At 45.4% G+C, this 23,038-nt stretch overlaps 1 protein-coding gene across 1 annotated transcript in view; it reads left to right on the top strand.

The window, feature by feature from the left end:
* The window catches only part of LOC143287141 (multidrug resistance-associated protein 1-like), a 96,604-nt gene that overhangs the window by 3,273 nt on the left and 70,293 nt on the right, over nucleotides 1-23,038 (top strand). The window contains exons 3-6 of the mRNA XM_076595086.1: nucleotides 8,959-9,087; nucleotides 20,450-20,578; nucleotides 20,748-20,864; nucleotides 21,932-21,990. Of these exons, the coding sequence (XP_076451201.1) occupies nucleotides 8,959-9,087; nucleotides 20,450-20,578; nucleotides 20,748-20,864; nucleotides 21,932-21,990 (434 nt within the window). The remainder of the gene's footprint in view (nucleotides 1-8,958; nucleotides 9,088-20,449; nucleotides 20,579-20,747; nucleotides 20,865-21,931; nucleotides 21,991-23,038) is intronic.

Raw genomic sequence — 23,038 nt, 5'->3', positions numbered from 1 at the left:
AGTTATGTCAGGTGGCTGCACGTGGTGGTCAGAATTTAGTTTTCAGATGCATATGGGGAGATGCGGCCTACAAGACACAGGGGCCATATTTGAGTATATCGCCAGGGTCTACATGGGAGCGGTCAGACCCACCATGGAGTACGCCTCAACCTCGTGGGGCACAGCCTCCAAGACCAACAAGAGCCGGCTCGACAAAGTCCAAAATATGGGACTACGCCTCATACTTGGAGCCATGAGATCCACGCCGATCCATGACATGGAGAAAACTGCTAACGTTGAGCCCCTGGAGAGAAGACGCGACCTGAAAGTCCTGATGCAGGAAGAGAAGCTCAGAAGACTGCCCTCACACCACCTACACCACAGACTGGAGCAGCCCACCAAGAACCGTCTCAAACGTCAGAGCCTCAACCACCAGTATAAAGCACTCAGAGCAACCAGCTACTGTCAAGATCCTGACTCTGGCCATGATAGAGGAGTCCTACCCAGCCAGCTCCTGGACCCATGTATACACGGACGGATCAGCGGAGGAAGCCACACACAACGGAGGCAGTGGTGTCTACGTCAGATTTCCCGAAAGAGAGCACAGCAGCATCGCACTCCCTGGAGGAAAGCACTGTTCCAGTTTCAGAGCTGAAGTCCTGGCCATTAAAACAGCAGCAGAATTCCTCTCCTCCTGTGGAAAGCCCCTTGGCAGCATCTCCATTCTCACTGACTCCATGTCCACACTCCAGGCCCTTGACTCCCCTGATCCTGGTCCACTGATCCAGTCCCTTAAGGCCTCCCTCCCAACCCTTACCCGAACAGCCCCAACGACCCTCCAATGGGTGCGTGCACATGTAGGCCTCCCAGGCAACGAGCGTGCAGACCACCTTGCTAAGGAAGGAAGCCAGCTCACACAGCCAACCTTTCCTGCCACGTATGAGGAAGCAAAAACTCTCCTCCGCAGCAGATTCCGAAGAGACTGGGTCACCCTGAACGGAGACTACCAGGCACACCAGGATCCCATCAGGATACTGGAGAGGAGACACCAGACTACCATCTACCGCCTTCGCACAGGACACTGCGGCCTCCGAGCACACCTGAAGAGGATTGGAGTGGCAGCCACATCCCTATGTGATTGCGGCCAGGCTGACCAGACCCCATCCCATATTTTCCAAGACTGCCCCCTGGATGAGAACATGCGGCAGCAGTCCTGGCCTGGGAGTGCTGACCTCAACACCAAGCTCTGGGGGACGGTAGCCGATCTTCACCGGACGTCCGAGTTTGTGGCATCCCTCGGACTTTGACCCTGACTGCGTAGCTGTCGAACGCAAAAGAAAGAAAGAAAGAAATTTGAGTATATATAAAAAAGTAGCGTATTATAGGCCCAAAATTACGGTACAAACCACTATATCTGCTAGGATTTGAACATGGGTTGTTGTTGTTGTTGTTTGTTTTGTTTTGTTTTTTGTTGTTGTTGTTTTGTTGTTGTTGTTTTTTGTTGTTGTTTTTTTGTGTTTTTTTTTTGGGGGGGGGGGTTGTTTTGTTTTTTTAATCATATCACATACTATTTCAATTCAGTCTCCCTGACGGGGACAATGGCAAAAGCACAGACGAATCACCCTCTCTCTTAGTGTCTTTGAAAAAACACACACACATATATACACATGCGCGCATGCACGCTCATTGAATGCATACGCAGAGAGAGAGGGGGTAATGTGTGTGTGTGTGTGTGTGTGTGTGTGTGTGATGTAAAAGTGAATGGACACATGGTTTATTCACGTAAGGCCATTGCCCGCCATAAAGAGTGTATACAGTACACAAAAATACAATATCTGAAATACACTGCAGAAATAAAGCGAACTCTTCCTCACAATATTTTCATTCCGAGGCTGAAGACATCTGTAAACTTAACCACATCTGAGTGGAACACGTCCATTAGAAAATAGCAGATAAGGTAAAGAAAATTTCATGCACAATGCCTTTGTTTTTCCATGCATTCGTTTGAACACGAGACTGGTCAACAAATGTTACGCTTCGTTTCTTGTTCTGTCGGCATGTCGGCAACGTCCTTTCCCAAAGAAAATGCTTCTTTTTTTTTTCTTTTTTTTTTACCTGGAACCCCCACCCCCACCCCTCTTTGCACTCGTGCCACCCCTCCATGTCCCCAGTTCAGTGAAAACCCTGTCTGAGCAATTTGATCATTAAGCTGTGTAGGGATAGCGCACAAGAGCACAAAGGTGGAAAATCATTCATTCATTCATTATGCCCACCGCTCCTTGTGGAGCATAGGCCATCGACGATCCCTCGCCATCGCACTCTGTTCTGGGCTGTTCTGGGCATTCCAGTCCAGTTGGTCCCTTGCTGCTTCAGCTCTGCCTCGGTATCTCGCCTCCAGCTGTTGCGAGGCCGGCCTCTCTTCCTCTTTCCCTGCGGGTTCCAGGTTAGGGCTTGGCGTGTGATGCTGGACGCTGGCTTCCTGAGGGTGTGTCCGATCCAGCCCCACTTCCTCCGCAGTATCTGCTTGGCCACTGGTTCCTGTCCCGCTCGCTCCCACAGATCTTCGCTTCGGATCTTCTCCTGCCATCGGATCTTGTAGATGCGCCTCAGACAAGTGTTGAAGAATGGCTGAATCTTCTGCTGCATCGTCTGTGTTGTCCGCCATGTCTCGCATCCGTAGAGCAGAATTGACTTCACATTGGAGTTGAAGATGCGGAGTTTGGTTTTCATACTGATTGTTCCAGATGCCCAGATGTTCTTGAACATGATGAAAGCTGTTCTTGCCTTTCCAATTCTGGCTGTGACGTCTCGGTCCGTGCCTCCCTGTTGATCAACCACGCTTCCCAAGTAGATGAAAGACTCCGCCTCCCTGATGGGCTCTCCACCGACTGCAACTGGTGTGTTGGCAGTGGTGTTGATCTTCATCAGCTCGGTCTTCTTCTTGTTGATCTTGAGCCCTGTCCTGGCTGAGGTGGTCTCCAGGCGAGTGGTCTTGTCCTGCATCTGGCTGTGGTTGTGTGACAGGAGCGCCTGGTCGTCAGCGAAGTCGAGGTCGTCCAGTTGTGTCCAGAGTGTCCACTGTATACCATTGCTCCTGCCTGTTGTAGTGGTCTTCATGATCCAGTCGATGACCAGGAAGAAGAGGAACGGTGACAGCAGGTACCCCTGGCGAACTCCGGTCTTCACCTCGAAACTTTCGGACAGCTGGTCTGCGTGGGCAATCCTGCAGCTCATGTCCTGGTAGGTGCACCGGATGAGGGAGATTATCTTTTCTGGGACTCCGTAGTGCCTCAGCAGCTTCCACAGCGTCTCTCTGTCCACACTGTCGAAGGCCTTCTCATAATCTATGAAGTTGATATAGAGGGGGGAGTTCCACTCCAGCGACTGCCTCACGATGATGCGCAGGTTGGCGATCTTGTCGGCACAGGATTTGTTCCGCCGGAAGCCTGCCTGCTGGTCTCGGATCTTGGGGTCGACGGCCTCTTTCATCCTTTCCATTAGAACCCTGTTGAAAACCTTGCCTGGCATTGACAGGAGCATGATCCCTCGGTAGTTGCTGCAGTCCCCTGCTCCACGATGATGCGCAGGTTGGCGATCTGGTCGGCACAGGATTTGTTCCGCCGGAAGCCTGCCTGCTGATCTCGGAACTTGGGGTCGACGGCCTCTTTCATCCTTTCCAGTAGAACCCTGTTGAGAACCTTGCCTGGCGTTGACAGGAGCATGATCCCTCGGTAGTTGCTGCAGTCCCTGAGGTCTCCTTTCTTTGGCAGCTTGATGATGATTCCTTCTTTCCACTGGACCGGTACCTCTTACTTCTCCCAGATATTGCTGAAGAGGCTGTATAGCATGTTGACAACTGTTTCCATGTCTGCTTTGATGGCTTCTGCTGGTATCTCGTCTGGCCCTGCAGCCTTCCCATTTCTCAGAGTCATGATGGCCTTCCTGATCTCTACCTTTGAGGGTTTGTCGCAGCTGATGGGCAGTTCTGACTGCAGGTGGAATGTCTGGTGGTGCGTCAGGGGCGGGGCGGTTCAGCAGCTCCCTGAAGTGTTCTGCCCATCGTTTCAGCTGTTCCTCGGTTGTTGTCAGTGGGTTCCCGTTCTTATCCTTCACTGGCTTGTCTGTCTGCTGGAATTTGCCCGTCAGCTTCTTGGTCACCAGGTACAGGTCCTTCAGGTTCCCTTGTCCAGCTGCTGCCTCTGCTTGACTGGCCAGGTCGTCGTTGTAGTCCCCCTTGTCCTTCTTGATGCTCCTCTTTACATCTCTGTCCGCTGCTGTGTACTCTTCCTGTGCCTTTGCCTTAGTTGCTCTTGTTCTGCTCGTGTTCAGCAAAGTTTTCTTCTCTTTCCTTGTTTCCAGCTTGTGGATGGTGTTGGCAGAGATCCATTCCTTGTGCTGAGTTTTCTTCTTGCCAAGGACCTCTTCACATGTGTCATGCCAGAGCTTCTTGCTGTGTTCCCACTGTGTCTCGATGTCCATCTCACCGTCTTCTATCAGCTCTTGTAGTGGCTGGAACCTGTTGGAAAGGCTGATCTGGAATGCTGCTTGTGTGGCCTTGTTTCTGAGCAGTCCAACATTGTACCTTGTCCGTGTGTTTTTGACGTTGGTGAATCTCTTGAGGCAAAGTCTCATTGTCGTCATAAGAAGGTGGTGGTCTGATGACATCGGCTCCTCTCATCACTCGTACATCCTGCCATAATCTCCTGAACTTGCGGCTAATGCAGATGTGGTCGATCTGGCCTTGTGGATGCACTTGTGTGGGAAGATACTTCCTCCTATCACCAGCTGGTTCAAGGCGCACAGGTCTGCAAAGCGCTCACCAGTCTCATTCATCTATCCCAGCCCGTGTGTCCCCATGGTGTCCTCATAGCCGGTGTTGTCCCTTCCGGTCTTGGCGTTGAAATCTCCCATCAGTATGGTTATGTCTTTGGCTCCTCTTCTGTCTATCACTGTCTGTAGTTGTTGGTAGAAGTAATCTTTCTTCTCTTCTTCCGCATCATTGGTGGGAGCATAGCACTGGATGATGTTCAGCCTGATGTCGTTCTTCTTGGTGGTTAACTTGGCTGTGATGATGCGGGAGTTGACAGGTTCCCAGCCGATGAGTGCCCCCTGTGCCTCCGGTGCCAGCATCAGGGCCACACCCGCAGTGTGGGGGGCTCCATCCTCTGTGTGTCCTGAATACAGCAGTTCCTCTCCAGATGAAAATCTCATCTGTCCTGACTGTAGCCACCTTGTCTCACTCAATCCTAGCACTCCGATCTTGTAATTTTTCATCTCTCTGGCTACTTGGATGGTTCTTCCTGCTTCATACATCGTCCTGATGTTCCATGTGGCTACTCGCGTTGTTGTCCTGGGTGTCAGAAGGGGAGTCAGCCTTGCAGCTTCCTTTCGGCTTTCACTGCACCGCGTCATAAGTCTCCAGGACGGAGACCCTTCCTTGCCCAGGTGAATGTTTTGGTTCTTTGTCGTCGATGCTTCTGTAACTGGTCTTTTTTAAAGGCAGGGTAGTTAACCCTACGCAAACCCCTTTATCCTCCGGGCGAGGTGGTCCTGCCTTAGTTGTGCATAATTATGTGATGGCATGATATCCTCTCCAAGTGCCTGCTGTAGCCTCTGGATGATCCACACTCGTTGTTTCTTTATCTTTGACTTTGAACTTGATCTGAAAATTTGGGCTGACATGGTATCAGAGCAAAATCAGCAGGTCGGTGTCTTCTCCAATGACCACGACAGGATGATCAGCTGTATGTCTGATGGCAGTTTCAACATTTTCTGCATCGATTTGGCTGTGAAGTATTGGGTGTCCATTTGCCACAAACATCTCACAAAGCACAGTTATGAGTCTCAGCTTGTTCACAAGGTTTGCCAGAAATTCTCCATTTTTTATGATAAAAATATGTTGGTATTGAAGTTGACACGCCCTGACCGACAAAGATGGGCATGTCTTTTGTGGACGCATCAGATCCATAGCCATAAACAATGACGGGGGGGGGGGCTAAATTCATGTTCTCAGTAACAGACTTCATGTTTTGTGATCCTGGATACACTAAATTTGTGGCAAAACCTCTATTTTCTGTCACTTCTGTTACGTTTTGCTGCTGTTTCGATTCCGAAAAATGTTGCCTCCTGAATCTTCTGTCTGTGGGGTGTTAAACTACAGGTTGAGGATCTTCCAAGAAACTGTTCTAAGGGTTACCACATTGGTATTTTTGCCTCATCTTAATATCAATGTATCTGCCTCAACGTGTTCAGGAAGTTTGTTCTTTTATACGTGCTTTGTAGCGTATGCATCAAATCTATCCCGGAAAACTCCTGCGTTTTGAATACAAGATCAGACAACATGGCTCGTTCAGCATTATTTACCTCCAAATGTTGACATATTTTGAGGAAAGTGTGCAACCTGGCCTAGTCTTAAGGATCCTCAAAGGACGGGGACGGTTTGGGTTTTTTTGCGTCAGAAAATCAAGCATGAATGTTCCTGTGTTCTGAGGCTGGCACTGCAGGCATCATGGTACACAGCATCCCTTGCAAAAAGACCGTCCCTACTTGCTGCCTAAATTCTGTCAGATACTGTTTTTGTCCTGTTGTCATCTCGATCTTTGCAGACTCCTAGAATAGCTGTCTGAAATCCTTGTGGTTTGGTTTTTACTGGGAATTTTATGTATTTTTCTCCGATTATGGACATTAGCAGGGATACCACAAAACAGACGGTGGATCCTTGGATCATAGGCAGGCTGAAATTCGTCTGGATGGCCATCTGTAAAGGCGTTTTGTTTCGTCCCTGGATATATCCTAATTGTTTTCGCATTTGTAAAGACAAGCCAGCCTTTTGTACGTAATCTCTGTCCTGCACACTTTAAAATATCTCAACACTGTGCGCTGTGCCGATTGACAGCCTTAGATCCAGTCTCACCTAATTTGGCTGACTATTATCATGGAATTCTTAGCACATGATGTACGTTGCTGCTCTTTCACCTGTTACACACAGAGTATAGAATACCTTATTGCCCTTTTACTTGTTCAGTTCAAATAAATTGCGATATTGACCTTAAGTGTTCTCATATTTATTATTAACGCGCACGCGCGCGCGCGCGCGCGCACACACACACACACACACACACACACACACACACACACACACACACACACACACACACACATTCACACCTGCACCCATTTGCCAGAACGATTAATCACAGTTTTAAAAGTTTGCAAGGAAAAATAATCAGATTTTATCACATTTCCTAATCCTAGCTGAGAAAGAAAGTAAGCCCAGAACTCCAACAACGAATGTTATAAATGAAACATGGTTAAAGCATTCCTACTAACGTTAACAATTTCGTCATAATTACCTTACTGAGATATCAAAATATAGTTACATAAAATTAATGTGTTACATGGCGACCTGTGTCGTATTTCATTTGTGTAAAAGAATGAAAGCATTCAAGAAAGCACATTACTCTCACCTCCTGTCCAGTTTTCTTCTTCGGGGAGATCCGCCGATTCCGCGGGATTTTGAATTTTTTGGTCGGCCATAGTTTTTCAGGGTCGGTTACCAGTTTGTGTACGCCTGTCGGTAAATCGCGCCAAGCGCAATGCCAAGTTAGGATCTACGCTTTTCTGGGTAGCGGAAGCAGCCGTTCACACACCGTGTCAACACCTCGTTTATCTATCTCCACTGCGGCTGGCGCGCTTGCCGCGAGTTGTATGGCGAACCAGAGCAGTCAGTATTTTAGCAAATCACAACGTTCGAAAACTTAATTTGTTAATTATGACCACATGCCAAACTTTTGTGTGTCCTAGGGTGTTTTTCTTGTTATAGATGACTTTATTCTAACCTACTAGTAGAAAAAATATTACCGGGAACTGAATATATGCACAGTCGTTCCCACAACTGGTTTTTGTAGGTGTGTTTACATTTGAACATACTGCTTCAGTGGTCTGGTATTTTAGTTTGCTATTACTAATTGACGGTCAAAGTATAGGTCAATATTTTAATGATTGACTTTCAACGACAATTTTACAGTAATACCGTTCAATCGTATGTACTTTTTGTTTTTATTGTTGTTGTTTTTTGTTGGGTTTTTTGTTGTTGTTGTTTTTTTGTTTGTTTTTTTGTTTTGTTGTTGTTGTTGTTGTTTGTTTGTTGTTGTTTTTTTAATCTAGTGAATTTCTTGATTCAATATTCACATCAAGCAGCTGCAGAATGTTGGGTGTGTTTCGGTCAGCCTAATTCTATTTTGGTTTGATTTCTCGACTTAACGTTTACAACAGTCAGGTGCAGAATTTCCAGAAGTGTTCCATTCACCTATCCAACCGTAATTTCTTCAATTATCACTTGTAGCAGCAACACTCGATCTGCTCCCAGTTTACCGCAAAACAGGCTTGTGCGGGCCCCCCCCCCCCCCCCCCCCCCCCCTCCCCCCCCCCACACACACACACACAAGACCACCATAGGTCGTTTTCACCTGTTCTAATTCCCCGTCACCCACCACCACATTGTTTCCCTGTTCGTTCGTTTTCTTTTTCTTTCCTTTTTTAAGCATGACCCATGATTATTAATTCACAAGACGTTTTTGAATGTCCACTTGTTTCCCCCACTCCTTTGCTGTTCCACTTTTTCTTACGTCTTTTCCTTTCTTTCTTCATTTCTTTCTTCATCTTGTTTTTGTTCTTTTTTCTTTCCTTTTTCGTCTGTCTATCTTCTTCTTCCTCCTCCTCCGCTGTCTCTTCCCCCTTCTCCTCTCCGTGTTCTTCGTCCTGTTGTTGTTGTTGTTCTTCTTCTTCCTCCTCCTCCTCCTGCTCCTCTTATTCCTCCTCCTCCTCTTCCTCCACCTCATCCTCATCTTCCTACTTCCCATCCTCCTTTTATTCTTCTTCTTCACATCATCCTTGCGTCGTCGTCGTCATCATCATCATCGTCGTCGTTGTCGTCGTCGTTGTTGTTAAGTGCTGTGACAGTGCACGTCCCTGTTGCAGGTGTTGTCCATCGTGCTGTCGCTGTTGGCGGTGCTGGCCATTCTGACGGAGACAGGGACAGGCAGCACGGCAGACATGCCCTACCCCACGGCACACTACGTCGCCAGATTCTGTGAAGGCGTCACTTATGTCAGTGGATGACCCTCCCTCCCTCACTGTCTGTCTGTCTGTCTAACTCCCTCTTTCTCTGTCTCTCAGCCTCTGTCTCTGTCTGTCTGTCTGTCTGTCTCTGTCTGTCTGTCTGTCTGTCTGTCTCTCTCTCTCTCTCTCTCTCTCTCTCTCTCTCTCCTGCTCTGCTTTCCTCTCATTTTCTCGACCCAACTTGTCACTCTTTCTCCCTCTCTCTCCACACGCTGCTTCTTTATTACATTCCTCCTTCCTCTTCTCACTCCCCTCTCCCTTCCCCCTCCCTCTTCTCACTCCCCTCTCCCTTTCCTCTTCTCACTCCCCTCTCCCTTTTCCCCTCCCTCTTCTCATTCCCCTCTCCCTTTCCTCTTCTCACTCCCCTCTCCCTTCCCCCTCCCTCTTCTCACTCCCCTCTCCCTTTCCTCTTCTCACTCCCCTCTCCCTTTCCCCTCCCTCTTCTCACGCCCCTCTCCCTTTCCCCTTCTTCTTCTCACTCCCCTCTCCCTTTCCTCTTTTCACTCCCCTCTCCCTTTCCCCTCCCTCTTCTCACTCCCCTCTCCCTTTCCTCTTCTCACTCCCCTCTCCCTTTCCCCTCCCTCTTCTCACGCCCCTCTCCCTTTCCCCTCCTTCTTCTCACTCCCCTCTCCCTTTCCTCTTTTCACTCCCCTCTCCCTTTCCCCTCCCTCTTCTCACTCCCCTCTCCCTTTCCTCTTCTCATTCCCCTCTCCCTTTCCCCTCCTTCTTCTCATTCCCCTCTCCCTTTCCTCTTCTCACTCCCCTCTCCCTTTCCCCTCCCTCTTCTCACTCCCCTCCCCCTTTCCTCTTCTCACTCCCCTCTCCCTTTCCTCTTCTCACTCCCCTCTCCCTTTCCCCTCCCTCTTCTCATTCCCCTCTCCCTTTCCCCTCCCTCTTCTCATTCCCCTCTCCCTTTCCTCTTCTCATTCCCCTCTCCCTTTCCTCTTCTCACTCCCCTCTCCCTTTCCTCTTCTCATTCCCCTCTCCCTTTCCCCTCCTTCTTCTCATTCCCCTCTCCCTTTCCTCTTCTCACTCCCCTCTCCCTTTCCTCTTCTCATTCCCCTCTCCCTTTCCCCTCCTTCTTCTCATTCCCCTCTCCCTTTCCTCTTCTCACTCCCCTCTCCCTTTCCCCCTCCCTCTTCTCACTCCCCTCTCCCTTTCCTCTTCTCACTCCCCTCTCCCTTTCCCCTCCCTCTTCTCATTCCCCTCTCCCTTTCCCCTCCTTCTTCTCATTCCCCTCTCCCTTTCCTCTTCTCACTCCCCTCTCCCTTTCCCCTCCTTCTTCTCACGCCCCTCTCCCTTTCCCCTCCTTCTTCTCACTCCCCTCTCCCTTTCCTCTTGTCACTCCCCTCTCCCTTTCCCCCTCCCTCTTCTCACTCCCCTCTCCCTTTCCCCCTCCCTCTTCTTACTCCCCTCTCCCTTTCCCCCTCCCTCTTCTGACTCCCCTCTCCCTTTCCTCTTCTCACTCCCCTCTCCCTTTCCCCCTCCCTCTTCTCACTCCCCTCTCCCTTCCCCCTCCCTCTTCTCATTCCCCTCTCCCTTTCCTCTTCTCATTCCCCTCTCCCTTTCCCCCTCCCTCTTCTTACTCCCCTCTCCTTTTCCCCCTCCCTCTTCTCACTCCCCTCTCCTTTTCCCCCTCCCTCTTCTCACTCCCCTCTCCTTTTCCCCCTCCCTCTTCTCATCCCCCTCTCCCCTACCTCTTCTCATTCCCCTCTCCCTTTCCTCTTCTCACTCCCCTCTCCCTTTCCCCTTCCCTCTTCTCACTCCCCTCTCCCTTTCCCCCTCCCTCTTCTCATCCCCCTCTCCCTTTCCCCCTCCCTCTTCTCATTCCCCTCTCCCTTTCCCCCTCCCTCTTCTCATTCCCATCTCCCTTTCCTCTTCTCACTCCCCTCTCCCTTTCCCCTCCCTCTTCTCATTCCCATCTCCATTTCCTCTTTTCACTCCCCTCTCCCTTTCTCCCTCCCTCTTCTCACTCCCCTCTCCCTTTCCTTTTCTCACTCCCCTTCCCCGTTTACAATTTTAAAAAAATCAGGTCCCAAAGGCATTTAAAACTGCGAAAGTTGTACCCATATTTAAGAATGGTAATCGTTCGGATCCCTCTAATTATAGGCCAATTTCTATAATTATCTATACTATCTAAACCGTTAGAGAATCATTTGAAGAAACATATATTCAACCGTTTCACCCAAATCAATCAGGATTTAGGCCTAACCACTCCTGTCATACAGCACTAACCAACCTCGTTGATCAGTGGCTTACTAATATTAACAACAACGAAATAACAGGTGTTCTTTTTGTAGATTTTGCAAAGGCATTTGATGTTATTGATCATACTCTTCTTATCAGAAAACTAAAAGCATATGGGTTATCTCACAATACTTTAAAGCTAATGTCTTCGTTTTTGTCCGACAGAAAGCAAATGGTTTCAGTTGATAGAGTCAAATCTCAGCTTTTACCCATAAGTTACGGTGTTCCCCAAGGTTCTGTTCTAGGACCTATTTTATTTTAAATTTACATTAACGATTTACCCCTCTTTATTGAACCACCTTGTGAGTTATTTGCAGATGACACAACGATACACACTAAGCATCATAGAATAGAAAGAGTATCATCATCCTTGCAACAAATTATTAATGATATAGTAACATGGTCTGAACTTAATCATATGTGCTTACACCCGCAAAAGACGAAATACATTGTCATTACCACAAGGCAAAAGCGCCAAAACCTACTGCCCACTCGTTCTCCATTGTATATCAATGGCGTCATGATTGAGGAAGTCAGTCATCACAAAGTACTTGGTCTTATTATTGACAATAACTTGTCATGGTCTCAACATGTTATGATGACTTGTAAAACTTTATCCAAAAAGATTCATCAACTTTCTAGAATCAAGCATTTCTTGAACAAGCATTGCCGTAAATTATTTTTCCATGCTTATATCGAACCACATGTAAATTATGCCTCAACAATATGGGATTCTGCCAGTGAAAATGTTTTAAAACAACTCATGAGTCTACACAGAAGAGCCTTAAAGCTGATAGATCTGAAATCTTCGTCATTAACTGTCTCTGATTACAAAGATTTAGATATTCTGCCATTTGAATGGAAACTCATTCATAATAAGGCGCTTTTCATGTTTAAGATCATGTCTGGTTTTGCTCCTCCATATCTAAAACAGCGATTCCTTACAAGTACTATACGTAACAACAACAAGATCATGATACCACTGCCAAGAATTGATTTATTCAAATCGAGTCTCACTTACTCTGGCGGTTGCTTCATGTTTAAGATCATGTCTGGTTTTGCTCCTCCATATCTAAAACAGCGATTCCTTACAAGTACTATACGTAACAACAACAAGATCATGATACCACTGCCAAGAATTGATTTATTCAAATCGAGTCTCACTTACTCTGGCGGTTGCCTCTGGAACAACATTTTAACTAGTTTGAATGTTCATACAAGTATCATTGTGTTTAAGAAAAGGTATCATGAATACCTGATGGAAAATTTTGCAAATTCTGTTTAGTATACGATATTATGTTATGTCATATGATATTACTGTATTTCGCCACATGTCTCACTCTATCTATCTCATCCTCTCTATAAATACTATCTCATCTCCTGTCGCTTTTTCCCCCCCTCTCTCTCTCTCTCTCTCTCTGTCTCTCTGTCTCTCTCTCTGTCTCTCTCTGTCTCTCTCTGTCTCTCTCTCTCTCTCTCTCTCTCTCTCTCTCTCTCTCTCTCTCTCTCCCCCTCGCTCCGCATTTTATAAATTACGTGTTGTTTCTTATAAATATGATGCTTATTATAATGTTGTTTCTTTTCTCGTTTTTCTATGAATTTGTTAACGTTTACTCATTTTTGGGGGTCTTCTTCATACCTTTTCTTTAGACATTTTTCTCTTTCGAGGGCTGGAGAAAGCAATTGTTTGCTTACTCTAATGCTATCGGAAATAAGATCCATCCATTCATTCATTCATTTATTCCTTCCTTCCTTCATTCATTCATTCATCCTCTCTCTCCCTCTCTCACTCACTCACTCTATCTCTCTCATTACCATATTCATAAACATTATTGTCATTAATTCAGGTATCATGATTATGTGCTTGTAAATGCTACTGTCCAATTGAGTGTATTTGAATTTCATGTATGTTTTTCTATAACCTTTGTTATCTTCTGAACATTTTGATTTCATTTCTTTTTGCCCTGAGGGCATGATGTAAAAAAGCATATGCATGTTTATTCCACTTCCCTCATTAAAAAGATTCGTTCGTTCGTTTCCTTTCCCCTCCCTCTTCTCACTCCCCTTTCCCTTTCCTCTTCTCACTCCCCTCTCCCTTTCCTCTTCTCACTCCCCTCTCCCTTTCCCCCTCCCTCTTCTCATTCCCCTCTCCCTTCCCTAAACCCTTTTCTCACTCCCCTCTCCCTTTCCCCCTCCCTCTTCTCACTCCCCTTTCCCTTTCCCCTCCCTCTTCTCAATCCCCTCTCCCTTTCCCCTCCCTCTTCTCATTCCCCTCTCCCTTTCCTCTTCTCACTCCCCTCTCCCTTTCCTCTTCTCACGCCCCTCTCCCTTTCCCCTCCCTCTTCTCACGCCCCTCTCCCTTTCCCCTCCCTCTTCTCATTCCCCTCTCCCTTTCCTCTTCTCATTCCCCTCTCCCTTTCCTCTTCTCACTCCCCTCTCCCTTTCCTCTTTCCTCTTCTCATTCCCCTCTCCCTTTCCTCTTCTCATTCCCCTCTCCCTTTCCTCTTCTCACTCCCCTCTCCTCTTCTCACGCCCCTCTCCCTTTCCCTCCCTCTTCTCATTCCCCTCTCCCTTTCCTCTTCTCATTCCCCTCTCCCTTTCCTCTTCTCATTCCCCTCTCCCTTTCCTCCTCCTCCCTCTTCTCATTCCCCTCTCCCTTTCCTCCTCCTCCCTCTTCTCATTCTCCTCTCCCTTTCCTCCTCCTCCCTCTTCTCATTCTCCTCTCCCTTTCCTCTTCTCATTCCCCTCTCCCTTTCCTCTTTCCTCTTCTCATCCCCTTCTCCCTTTCCTCCTCCTCCCTCTTCTCATTCCCCTCCCCCTTTCCTCTTCTCATTCCCCTCTCCCTTTCCTCCTCCCTCTTCTCATTCCCCTACCCCTTTCCTCTTCTCATTCCCCTCTCCCTTTCCTCTTTCCTCTTCTCATTCTCCTCTCCCTTTCCTCTTCTCATCCCCTTCTCCCTTTCCTCCTCCTCCCTCTTCTCATTCCCCTACCCCTTTCCTCTTCTCATTCCCCTCCCTCTTTCCTCTTCTCATTCCCCTCTCCCTTTCCTCCTTCCACCCGATTTACAATTTCCTTCTCACCACCTCCCTGCTTAACTGCATCAACACCTCTCACTTTCTGTTTGTTTCTTTTGTTCTGTAGGGGTACGAGGTGGAGAAGGGTTGTTGTGTCATGCACCCATGTAGACCGTACCACACTCATGTCCAATTCTCCATTCAGTTCTTTATTCATTTTCATACCAAAACTTAGATAAACAACAACAACAAGAAAACAAACAAACAAACAAACAAACAAACAAAAATCCGAAAGAAAAGAAACAAAACAAGCAAAATTAATAGCAATGAAACAAAAGGTTATACCACTATGTCAGCATGATCATAGTAAATTAATGGTGACTAAACAAAGGAAATTATTACCATGTCTACATGAACATGGCAAAGCATTATAAAACCAAGAACATCTACCATGTCCACATGATCATGGCAAATTAACAGTGATTAAACACATATTACCATGTCCGCATGATCATGGCAACACATTATAAAAACAAGAACAACATCTACCATGTCTACATGATCATGGCAAATTAATGGTGATTAAACAAATATTACCATGTCCGCATGATCATGGTAAAACAATAGAAAAACAAGAAACAGCATCAACCATGTCCACATGATCATGGTGAAAAAATATCAAAGAATCAAAGCATCTGTCATGTCCACATGACCATGGCAAGTTAATAATAATTACACAAAATTACATATTTATCATCAAAACATACTGTATTACAGAAAGCATAAAAAAAGGAATTACTTTCAGTTTGAAGGAACTCGCAGCAAATGAGCGAGCAATCAGTGGAATTTTTCCACTGATAAAATCATGGAATTCTGTGAAGTTCTTCCACTGATAATCATATCAACATATAAAATCAAAACCATAATCAAGATGTTTCTTGATTAGCAAGGGGTTGATAGCTATGTTTTCCTAAATAACAAAAATGATATTCAGTGTATGGGGCCTGGTGAACACAACCCCATAATGAGTCCTTAAAACAACAGCAATAAACACACAAAAATACCAGCACACACCTCAGGACTAAGATGTTCCCACAGGCGCTCCTGCCCACTGCCTGTCACTGTGTCAGCCTTGCACACACATTCTGCTGGTGAACCTAAGTCACTGCAAACAAGTTTACAATCATCAGCACCTAAAATCACTAGTCCAGATCTCAACATAACTGGACATTAGGGAACAACCAAGCCATCGGAAACCTGCTGTACTATTGTATATTACTTCGATCTCAGCTTAGCACAATGCTGTCTCTCTCACACACACGCACACACTCAGAATCTTCGTCAGTTACTCCGTCTTTGTGCTATCCTAAAACCCTCTTGGCTCAGAGAGTGGGGATGTACTTGGGCAAGGCACTCTCCACTATAATCAAATTCTTGCCCAAATAGTCGGAACAGCAGTTGCCTCCTCTGCTGTTCTGATGGTCATAGTCGGACACGGCTGACTATCATATATATGCTGACGTTCACTTAGCAAAAAGTCTCATTTCAGGCTAAATTACAGCAAATAATACAGTTTAAACAGTACACACAAAAATCGAACGTTCAGCATCTCTCAGCATTTTTACAACAAAAGAATACTTATATTTTTCTGGTTCGAAATGTACGCTTCATGCTTCAGAACTGTGTTTATACCAGATCACAAAATAACTTTGACACGTGAACCCAATGCCCGGTGTGTTTTGCTATACCGAAAATTTAACGAACACACACCAGCCTATAAACGATCAGTCCTTTGAGTTGCGAGAAGCGGTCCACAGAAAAAGATTGACCACATGTACATGAAAGAGTCTTCTCTTGAAATGAATTTGCTATATCACTGACTAGAAACCGTTCATTGTAAAATGAACATTTAACAATTTTTTTTATAAATAACATAGTTCTTCCATGATAATTTATGTCACAAGAAAAGCAACAACAAAATCATTCTCCATAAAAGTCTGTGTGAGACTTTTGCAAGCAAAAGACATTTAATACAGCAGCATACAGAATAAAAATGAACAGCACTCTTAAGTAATTTCTAATAATTCCTGGCAGGCAAAATTTTTCCACAGACTTTCTTCTGAATGGTATGCAATAAAATGGTTTTCTTAACTAGAAAAAAAAATTCAATCTTCAACCACACAAGTAGTTTGTAACTTTTTGGTTTTCCTGCAGACAACCAAGACCAATTTATCTCAGTGAAAAATCTCACATTCCCCAGTCTCTCCCCATCCACAAAGCACCTGCTTGCTCTGTGATGATGTCTCTCCAGTGGTAGGAGCCAAAGTGACCCAGAGCTTTAAGAAGATGCCCAAGGTGCTATTTTCATCCTTCCTCAGCACACTGTAGTATCCTCAGATTCAGTCCCAACAATACTATTGTTCACAAAATAATAAACTTAAATTTTCTGAAACTCTAACCTGAAGCAAAAAAATAAATAAATAAAAATCTTACCAACTAGGCCAAGTCAGGTTGGTATACAAGAATAAAGAAAGATATTCCTACACTTCTAGTGGCGGGAAAATTAACAAAGGACGCTTACAACCCCTCATTAATTAGTTCAAGACATTCCAAGACATTAGTCAACTGGGGTCCCCGATAGCTCAGAGGTATAAGCCAAGTGGTGGGGGCTGATAACCTGGCCCATCCACTCAGTTCAGCACAATCGGTAAGAAACAATACTGCTGCATATGAGAGGCCAGTTTATTGTCCTCGCACACTTCCTTCCTGTTCCTCTTCTCTCTCTGTCTTTACGATTACGATAATAATAATAATGAATAGTGTGTTTGTGTGTGGTGTGTGTGTGGGGGGGGGGGGGGGGGGGGGGGGGTTGAAATGTGTTTTTGCATGTGTGTGCGCATGTGTGATAAAAACCAACAATACATCAGTGTAGTGCGATGTTCCAGTGATATGTTATGTGTAATGAGTTCAAGACCCGATTCTGTTTTAATTGTCCATATGTACCCAAACCCACCATTCGCAGTTAGACTTGCCTGTTTGCATTTACCCCCAGCACCACTACTATTTCAAACATTGAAAAGAAACAGTGGACGAACTTTTTTCTGGTGCAACCAATTGGAGAAAGCCTTCAAAAACAGAAGGGCTACATTTGACAATCGAACAACCTGGTGTATGCACAATGCACACATTGAGCTGGTCGCCTCGACTGGTTCGTTCGCAGTCAGTACTGCCTTCCCTATCTGCCTGCGACAAAACCTATCATCAATAAGTTTATCTAAGACTTTTCATTCTTTTTGCGATTCGGGATGAGGCTATTTACATTCAATAGTGAAGATGGACCTGTTTCTGAGGTATTCCCTGGATTTATCTCCTTGTAGACATGTTATAATACCTTCTCTCTTTGTAATTAAAATCGTTTTTCAAACCCATGGTTTATAAATCATACTACTAAAACAACTAGCTGTTTCCAGTAAAATTGAAAAAAAAATCATTTGCCATGTTGCATGTCTGTATGAGTGTGTGAGTGTGTGTGCGTGCATGACTAAAACCTGATTGAATGACATGAGGAAACACATCATAAGCACCTAATGGCAGCTGTCAGTCAGCTTTACCCAGGTAGGCAGCCTGTTGCGCAATGACTCCGTGTTTGTAAAGCGCTTTGAGCGTGGTTTCTGACCGAGGATAGGCGCTGTATAGGTATCCATGTCCTCACTATCAGCATCATAATTATTCCATCTTTTCCCATGCCGTTACCATTTCTCATGTTTTAGTGCTTGTGATGCTTTTTCCAACGTTATTGCTCCTTCCAGTGGCTTGGCTCCAGTTCATGTTAATTCAGACGAAATATTAATATGCGTTTCTAACTTGATGCCTTTCACGTCTCGTTTTCCACTTAGATCTGATGATATGCTTTCGTTTCTTGTCTATCTTAACTTTTGCCATTCTTGATACAAGTTTTAACACTCGGTTCGCTAACATGGTGCCTTTTTTCTAGGTTTCAGAATGTGTTTATGCTTTTTCTCCTTCTGGTGCCCGTCTAGCTTTATTCCTTATCGATATTCCTTGTATATTTTTGTTTCTTTCTGACTGCAACGAAACTATCCTTTTTTCTTCTCTTCCTCCTCGTTCTTCTTCTGAGACTTTCTACTTTTTGACTCACTGGTGTAAACAAAGTAAGTTTATGTTTTAACACGGTGTTCGGTTGTGTGTGTGTGTGTGTGTGTGTGTGTGTCCATGGTAAACTTTAACACTGCCATTTTCTCTGGAAATACTTTGTCTGCCAATACCAAATTTGGCTTAAACATAGTATGAAAAAAAATATTCACAGTCATACCAATAACAGGCTGTAAGTCTCCCGAATTAAGCCGTATTTCCTGATCATTAACGATTTATTTCGTTGAGGTTCGCCCCGAAATCCGAAAATTCTAAAAACCAGCTTCCCACTGAGTTAGACCAACTGGAAGGTAGGTTGTGTTCGAAGACGACATAACCTCGTTTTTCTTATTCACAATTAAAAGGAAAGAAATGCAAATTCTGGACAGAACACATGCAGTGATACTAACAACACCATCGACGTGTTTACTGCATACATATATTCTAAAGTGGATACTGAATTAACTGGAATGAACATAAAAGAAAAACTGAATTGATCGTGTCTTTCAGCCCATTGTAGACTGGTTCGTCGATGTGTTGCGGTGGGCTTGAAGTGATGGCAACATCTCCTTTACCGAAATAAAAGAACACTCGAGATATAATAAAACACAAACAAAAAACATGATTGAAACGGCGTTATTACGTCCACTACAATCACATCTATTTGTCACACGAAGAACAAAACGTCAGTATCAGTAACAGTAGCTCAAGGAGGCGTCACTGCGTTCGGTCAAATCCATGTACGCTACACCACATCTGCCAAGCAGATGCTTGACCAGCAGCGTAAGCCAACGCGCTTAGTCAGGCCTTGAGAAAAATAAATAAAATTAAATTAAATAAAAAAAAAATAAAAAAAATAAATAATAATAATAATAAAATAAATAAATAAATGAAATAAATAAAAAATAATAGATAAATACATTAAAAATAATAATAATAATAATAATAAATATTATTTATAAGGCGCCAAATCTTGAAGTCAACTCTAAGCGCACAAAAAAAAGACAAAAAAAGACAACAATGATGATAAATAAGCAAATACATGTAAAACATGCAGACACATACTCACAGATACACACACACACGCACACACACAAGCATAACAGATATGCAACAAACATGCAGTTTCACAGACATGAAAGCAAAATCAAATACTCATAAACGTACATGAGCCCTAACACACACACACACACACACACACACACACTGCCCTGCACCCTCCCTCCCCCTCCTCCACACACTCATTTCTAGGCTTCGTATCGCAGCTTCCACGGCACACACACACACACACACACACACACACACACACACACACACACAAGGTCAATATTGTTTTAAGTATTACATTTTGTCGAATGACGTCATATGCGCTGCAGCAGTGTGTAGTCTGCTTGCTTCGGAACTGAACATGCATGGTTCAATCCTGCTCGCATTCCTTTTTAAAAATATTTTTTCTTCCAAGCTTATTTTGTATATCATATTTAATACAGAGCACTTTTCAACGATTTAAAAAAAAAAATTTTCGCCTCATGATTTACTGGATAAAGCGCGAACATAGGTGAATCTTGAAGGCTTTGCCTCTTGTTCTTTTTATTCTGTTTCCAATGCTTTTTGTGAGGGCATAGTGAAAAAAAAAGGCTTGTAGGTTTTTCCTTCGATAAAACATTCCAGATCGAAATTGAAATCGAGTTCTCTCCCCCCTCCCCATCCCCCTCCCCCCTCCCATGGGACACTGGGAGTAGGGTGTTAAGGAAAAAATCCCACTAAAACTCCAGTGTGTGTGTTTGAACACTGATGCCTGATCAGGGTAGTACTTGCGCTGCAGCGTGAGATCGCAAATTTGCGCAGTGGAAACACACACACACACACCACCACCACCACCACCACCACCATCATCATACCTGTCCCCTACACGGCCCTCTGATGCGGTGTGACAGCTGCTGGCCGCAGTGCTGAGTCAGCTGGAACGGAAGCGAGGGGTGCTGAGCTCCGGGGTGCTCTTCGTCTACTGGCTCCTGCTGACCCTGGTGGACGTCGTGCCGCTCTACTCCTACATCCTCCTGGACGTGAGTCTCTCTCTCTCTCTCTCTCTCTCTCTCTCTCTTTTGTCTCTCACCTCCTCCCTCACTCCCTTTAAACTCTACGCCTTGTCACTCAGAAATAAACAATTGGGTAAGTGAAGACATCACTGTATGATGATGGTGTGAGCCATGTTGCTGTGCCCGACGTGTGCAGTTCGCCAGTCAGGACCTGGGGCGGGTCCTCCTCTTCCTGCTGTCCTTCGCGCTGATCGTCACTCAGCTGTGTCTGCAGGCATGCTGCGCTGACCTGCCGGCTGACCATCACCCCAGGGTCAGTCTGTCTGGATGGATGGATGGATGGATGGGTGGGTGGATGGCCGATTGCCCCTTGGGTCAGTCTGTCTGGACGGATGGAGGGTGGGTGGGTGGGTGGATGGATGGGTGGCCCATTGCCCTTAGGAACTGGCTGTCTGGATGGGCTGATGGGTGGGTGGTTGATTGCCTGTCTTGGTGGTTGGTTCGTTAGCTGTAAAGGTGGCTGTCTGTCTGGTTGATTATGTACAGACCGTTTTGCGTGTGTGTGTGTGTGTGTGTGTGTGTGTGTGAGAGAGAGAGAGAGAGAGCGCGAGTATGTGTATATATATATGTGTTTGTGTGTGTGTGTGTGTGTGTGAGCGCGCGCGCGTGTATGTGTGTATATATATATGTGTGTGTGTGTATGGGTATGGGTGTGTGTGTGTGTGTGTGTGTGTGTGTGTGAATACGTAGGTGCGTGTTTAACCTTCATTTCCTCCCCTTTTCATTTCTTTCCCTTCCCACCGTATCTTCCCAATGGTGATTTTATGACTCCCCTTCAAAGCTCCTTTCAAACAGTACCAATGCATCAGCTGATACCACCCAACCAGTCTTTCACCACGCGGCCAATATATCATCACCGATTCAGGTCATGCCCTGTTGAATCTTTGACGTTTGCCTTCACAATACTCATGGTTTTTTTTTGTTTTTTGTTTTGTTTTGTTTTTTGTCCAACGGTGGTATTCTACTGCCATTGGGAAAAGGCGTCAAAGCGAGCCATGGGGGAGGGGAGGGTAGGGAGGGGGGGACTGGGAGAGGGGGCAGTATGAAGGGGAACAGGGAAAGGAGGGGGCAAAAATAAGCTCACTCCGAGGGGGCGTGGGGGAGGGGAAGGGTTGGATAGCTGTGTCCCAGGTATGCATACAAATGGAAGGACTTCGCGAGCGCGTTACCATGGTCGTGCGTACACCCCCACAACACAAATAAAACAACAACAAGGTCTTTACTGAAATCGGGCCAGTGGCCCTTTCCATACCAACAGGTCACATATCTAGCCGATAGGCACGTGGCTAACCTTGATCAGTGCTGTGTTGCATGTTGCAGATGTGTCCCGAGACCAAAGCTACCTTCCTGTCCCGTCTGACGTTCTGCTGGATGACCAGGTTATGACCTCCACCAGTATTGTCACTGAGGACTGTCATGTGATTGGAAGAGGGCGAGGGGACTAGTGAATGCGAAGGGGTTCGCATTGGGGTTAGGGGAAGTTCAATGTACTGGGTCGGGGGGGCAGGGAGGGAGAGAGGTTTGGTGTGTGTGTGTGTGGCGGGGGTGTGGGAAGGCAGAAGGCTTGGAGGAGTGGTGGAGGTGAGAGGGAGAAGAGGGTGTGTGGGTGGGGAAGAGATTACATAACATAAGTCGTAGTACGGCACGGGGTGTGGGTGTGGATGGAGGGATAGTGGATTGGGGGAGATGGTGTGGGGTAAGGTGTCTGGTGTGAACGTGTGAACAGGTTTTACTGGGTTAGATTTCGTGTGGTTATATTGCCTAACACATGTAGCCTTGAACCCGAGTGGTATATAAGGGTAAGGTACAAAAGACTTAACTAAATATATACTGTATTAAAGGATAGACAAGAATTCCCGCGCACAGACCAGGAACATATAGAGGCCAGTCACAAATGAGTTTTTCTATTGTTTACAATAGTTATAAGAAGAAGAGAATTGAAGAAGAAATAAAAAGAAGAGATAAAACAGTGCCTGAACAGACACAAGTGAACAGATGTCATTAAGCACATGTCAGCACAAGTGAATAGTAAAGCACATGTATACATATTACATGGAAAGACTACCACTTATTTGTTATAAGCAACAACATACGATGAGTTAATGCATATATATGTGTGAAGACCAAACAACTGACATCAAATGGCATTTCTAATACATTTAAATAGTGTAGATAAAGTGGTTGAAGCTATGCTGATTTAGTGAAAGTACACTGACATTATAGATTAGGTAAAGGTTATACTGTGTCAAAGTGACTCAGATGAATCAGTTTATCATGTAGCACTATACTGGAGTAAGCCGTATAGGAGAGGGCATGATAACTAAATTATAATTAGCAGACTGTGATACATACCAGTTGGTTTTAACCAATAACTGATATTAATCCAGCACTATCTTGTAACCATGACAGAATACTACACACATCTTA

This window comes from Babylonia areolata, chromosome 11, assembly GCF_041734735.1.
Source record: "Babylonia areolata isolate BAREFJ2019XMU chromosome 11, ASM4173473v1, whole genome shotgun sequence".
Taxonomy (NCBI): Eukaryota; Metazoa; Mollusca; class Gastropoda; order Neogastropoda; family Buccinidae; genus Babylonia; species Babylonia areolata.
This window is presented reverse-complemented; position numbering and strand designations above follow the sequence as displayed.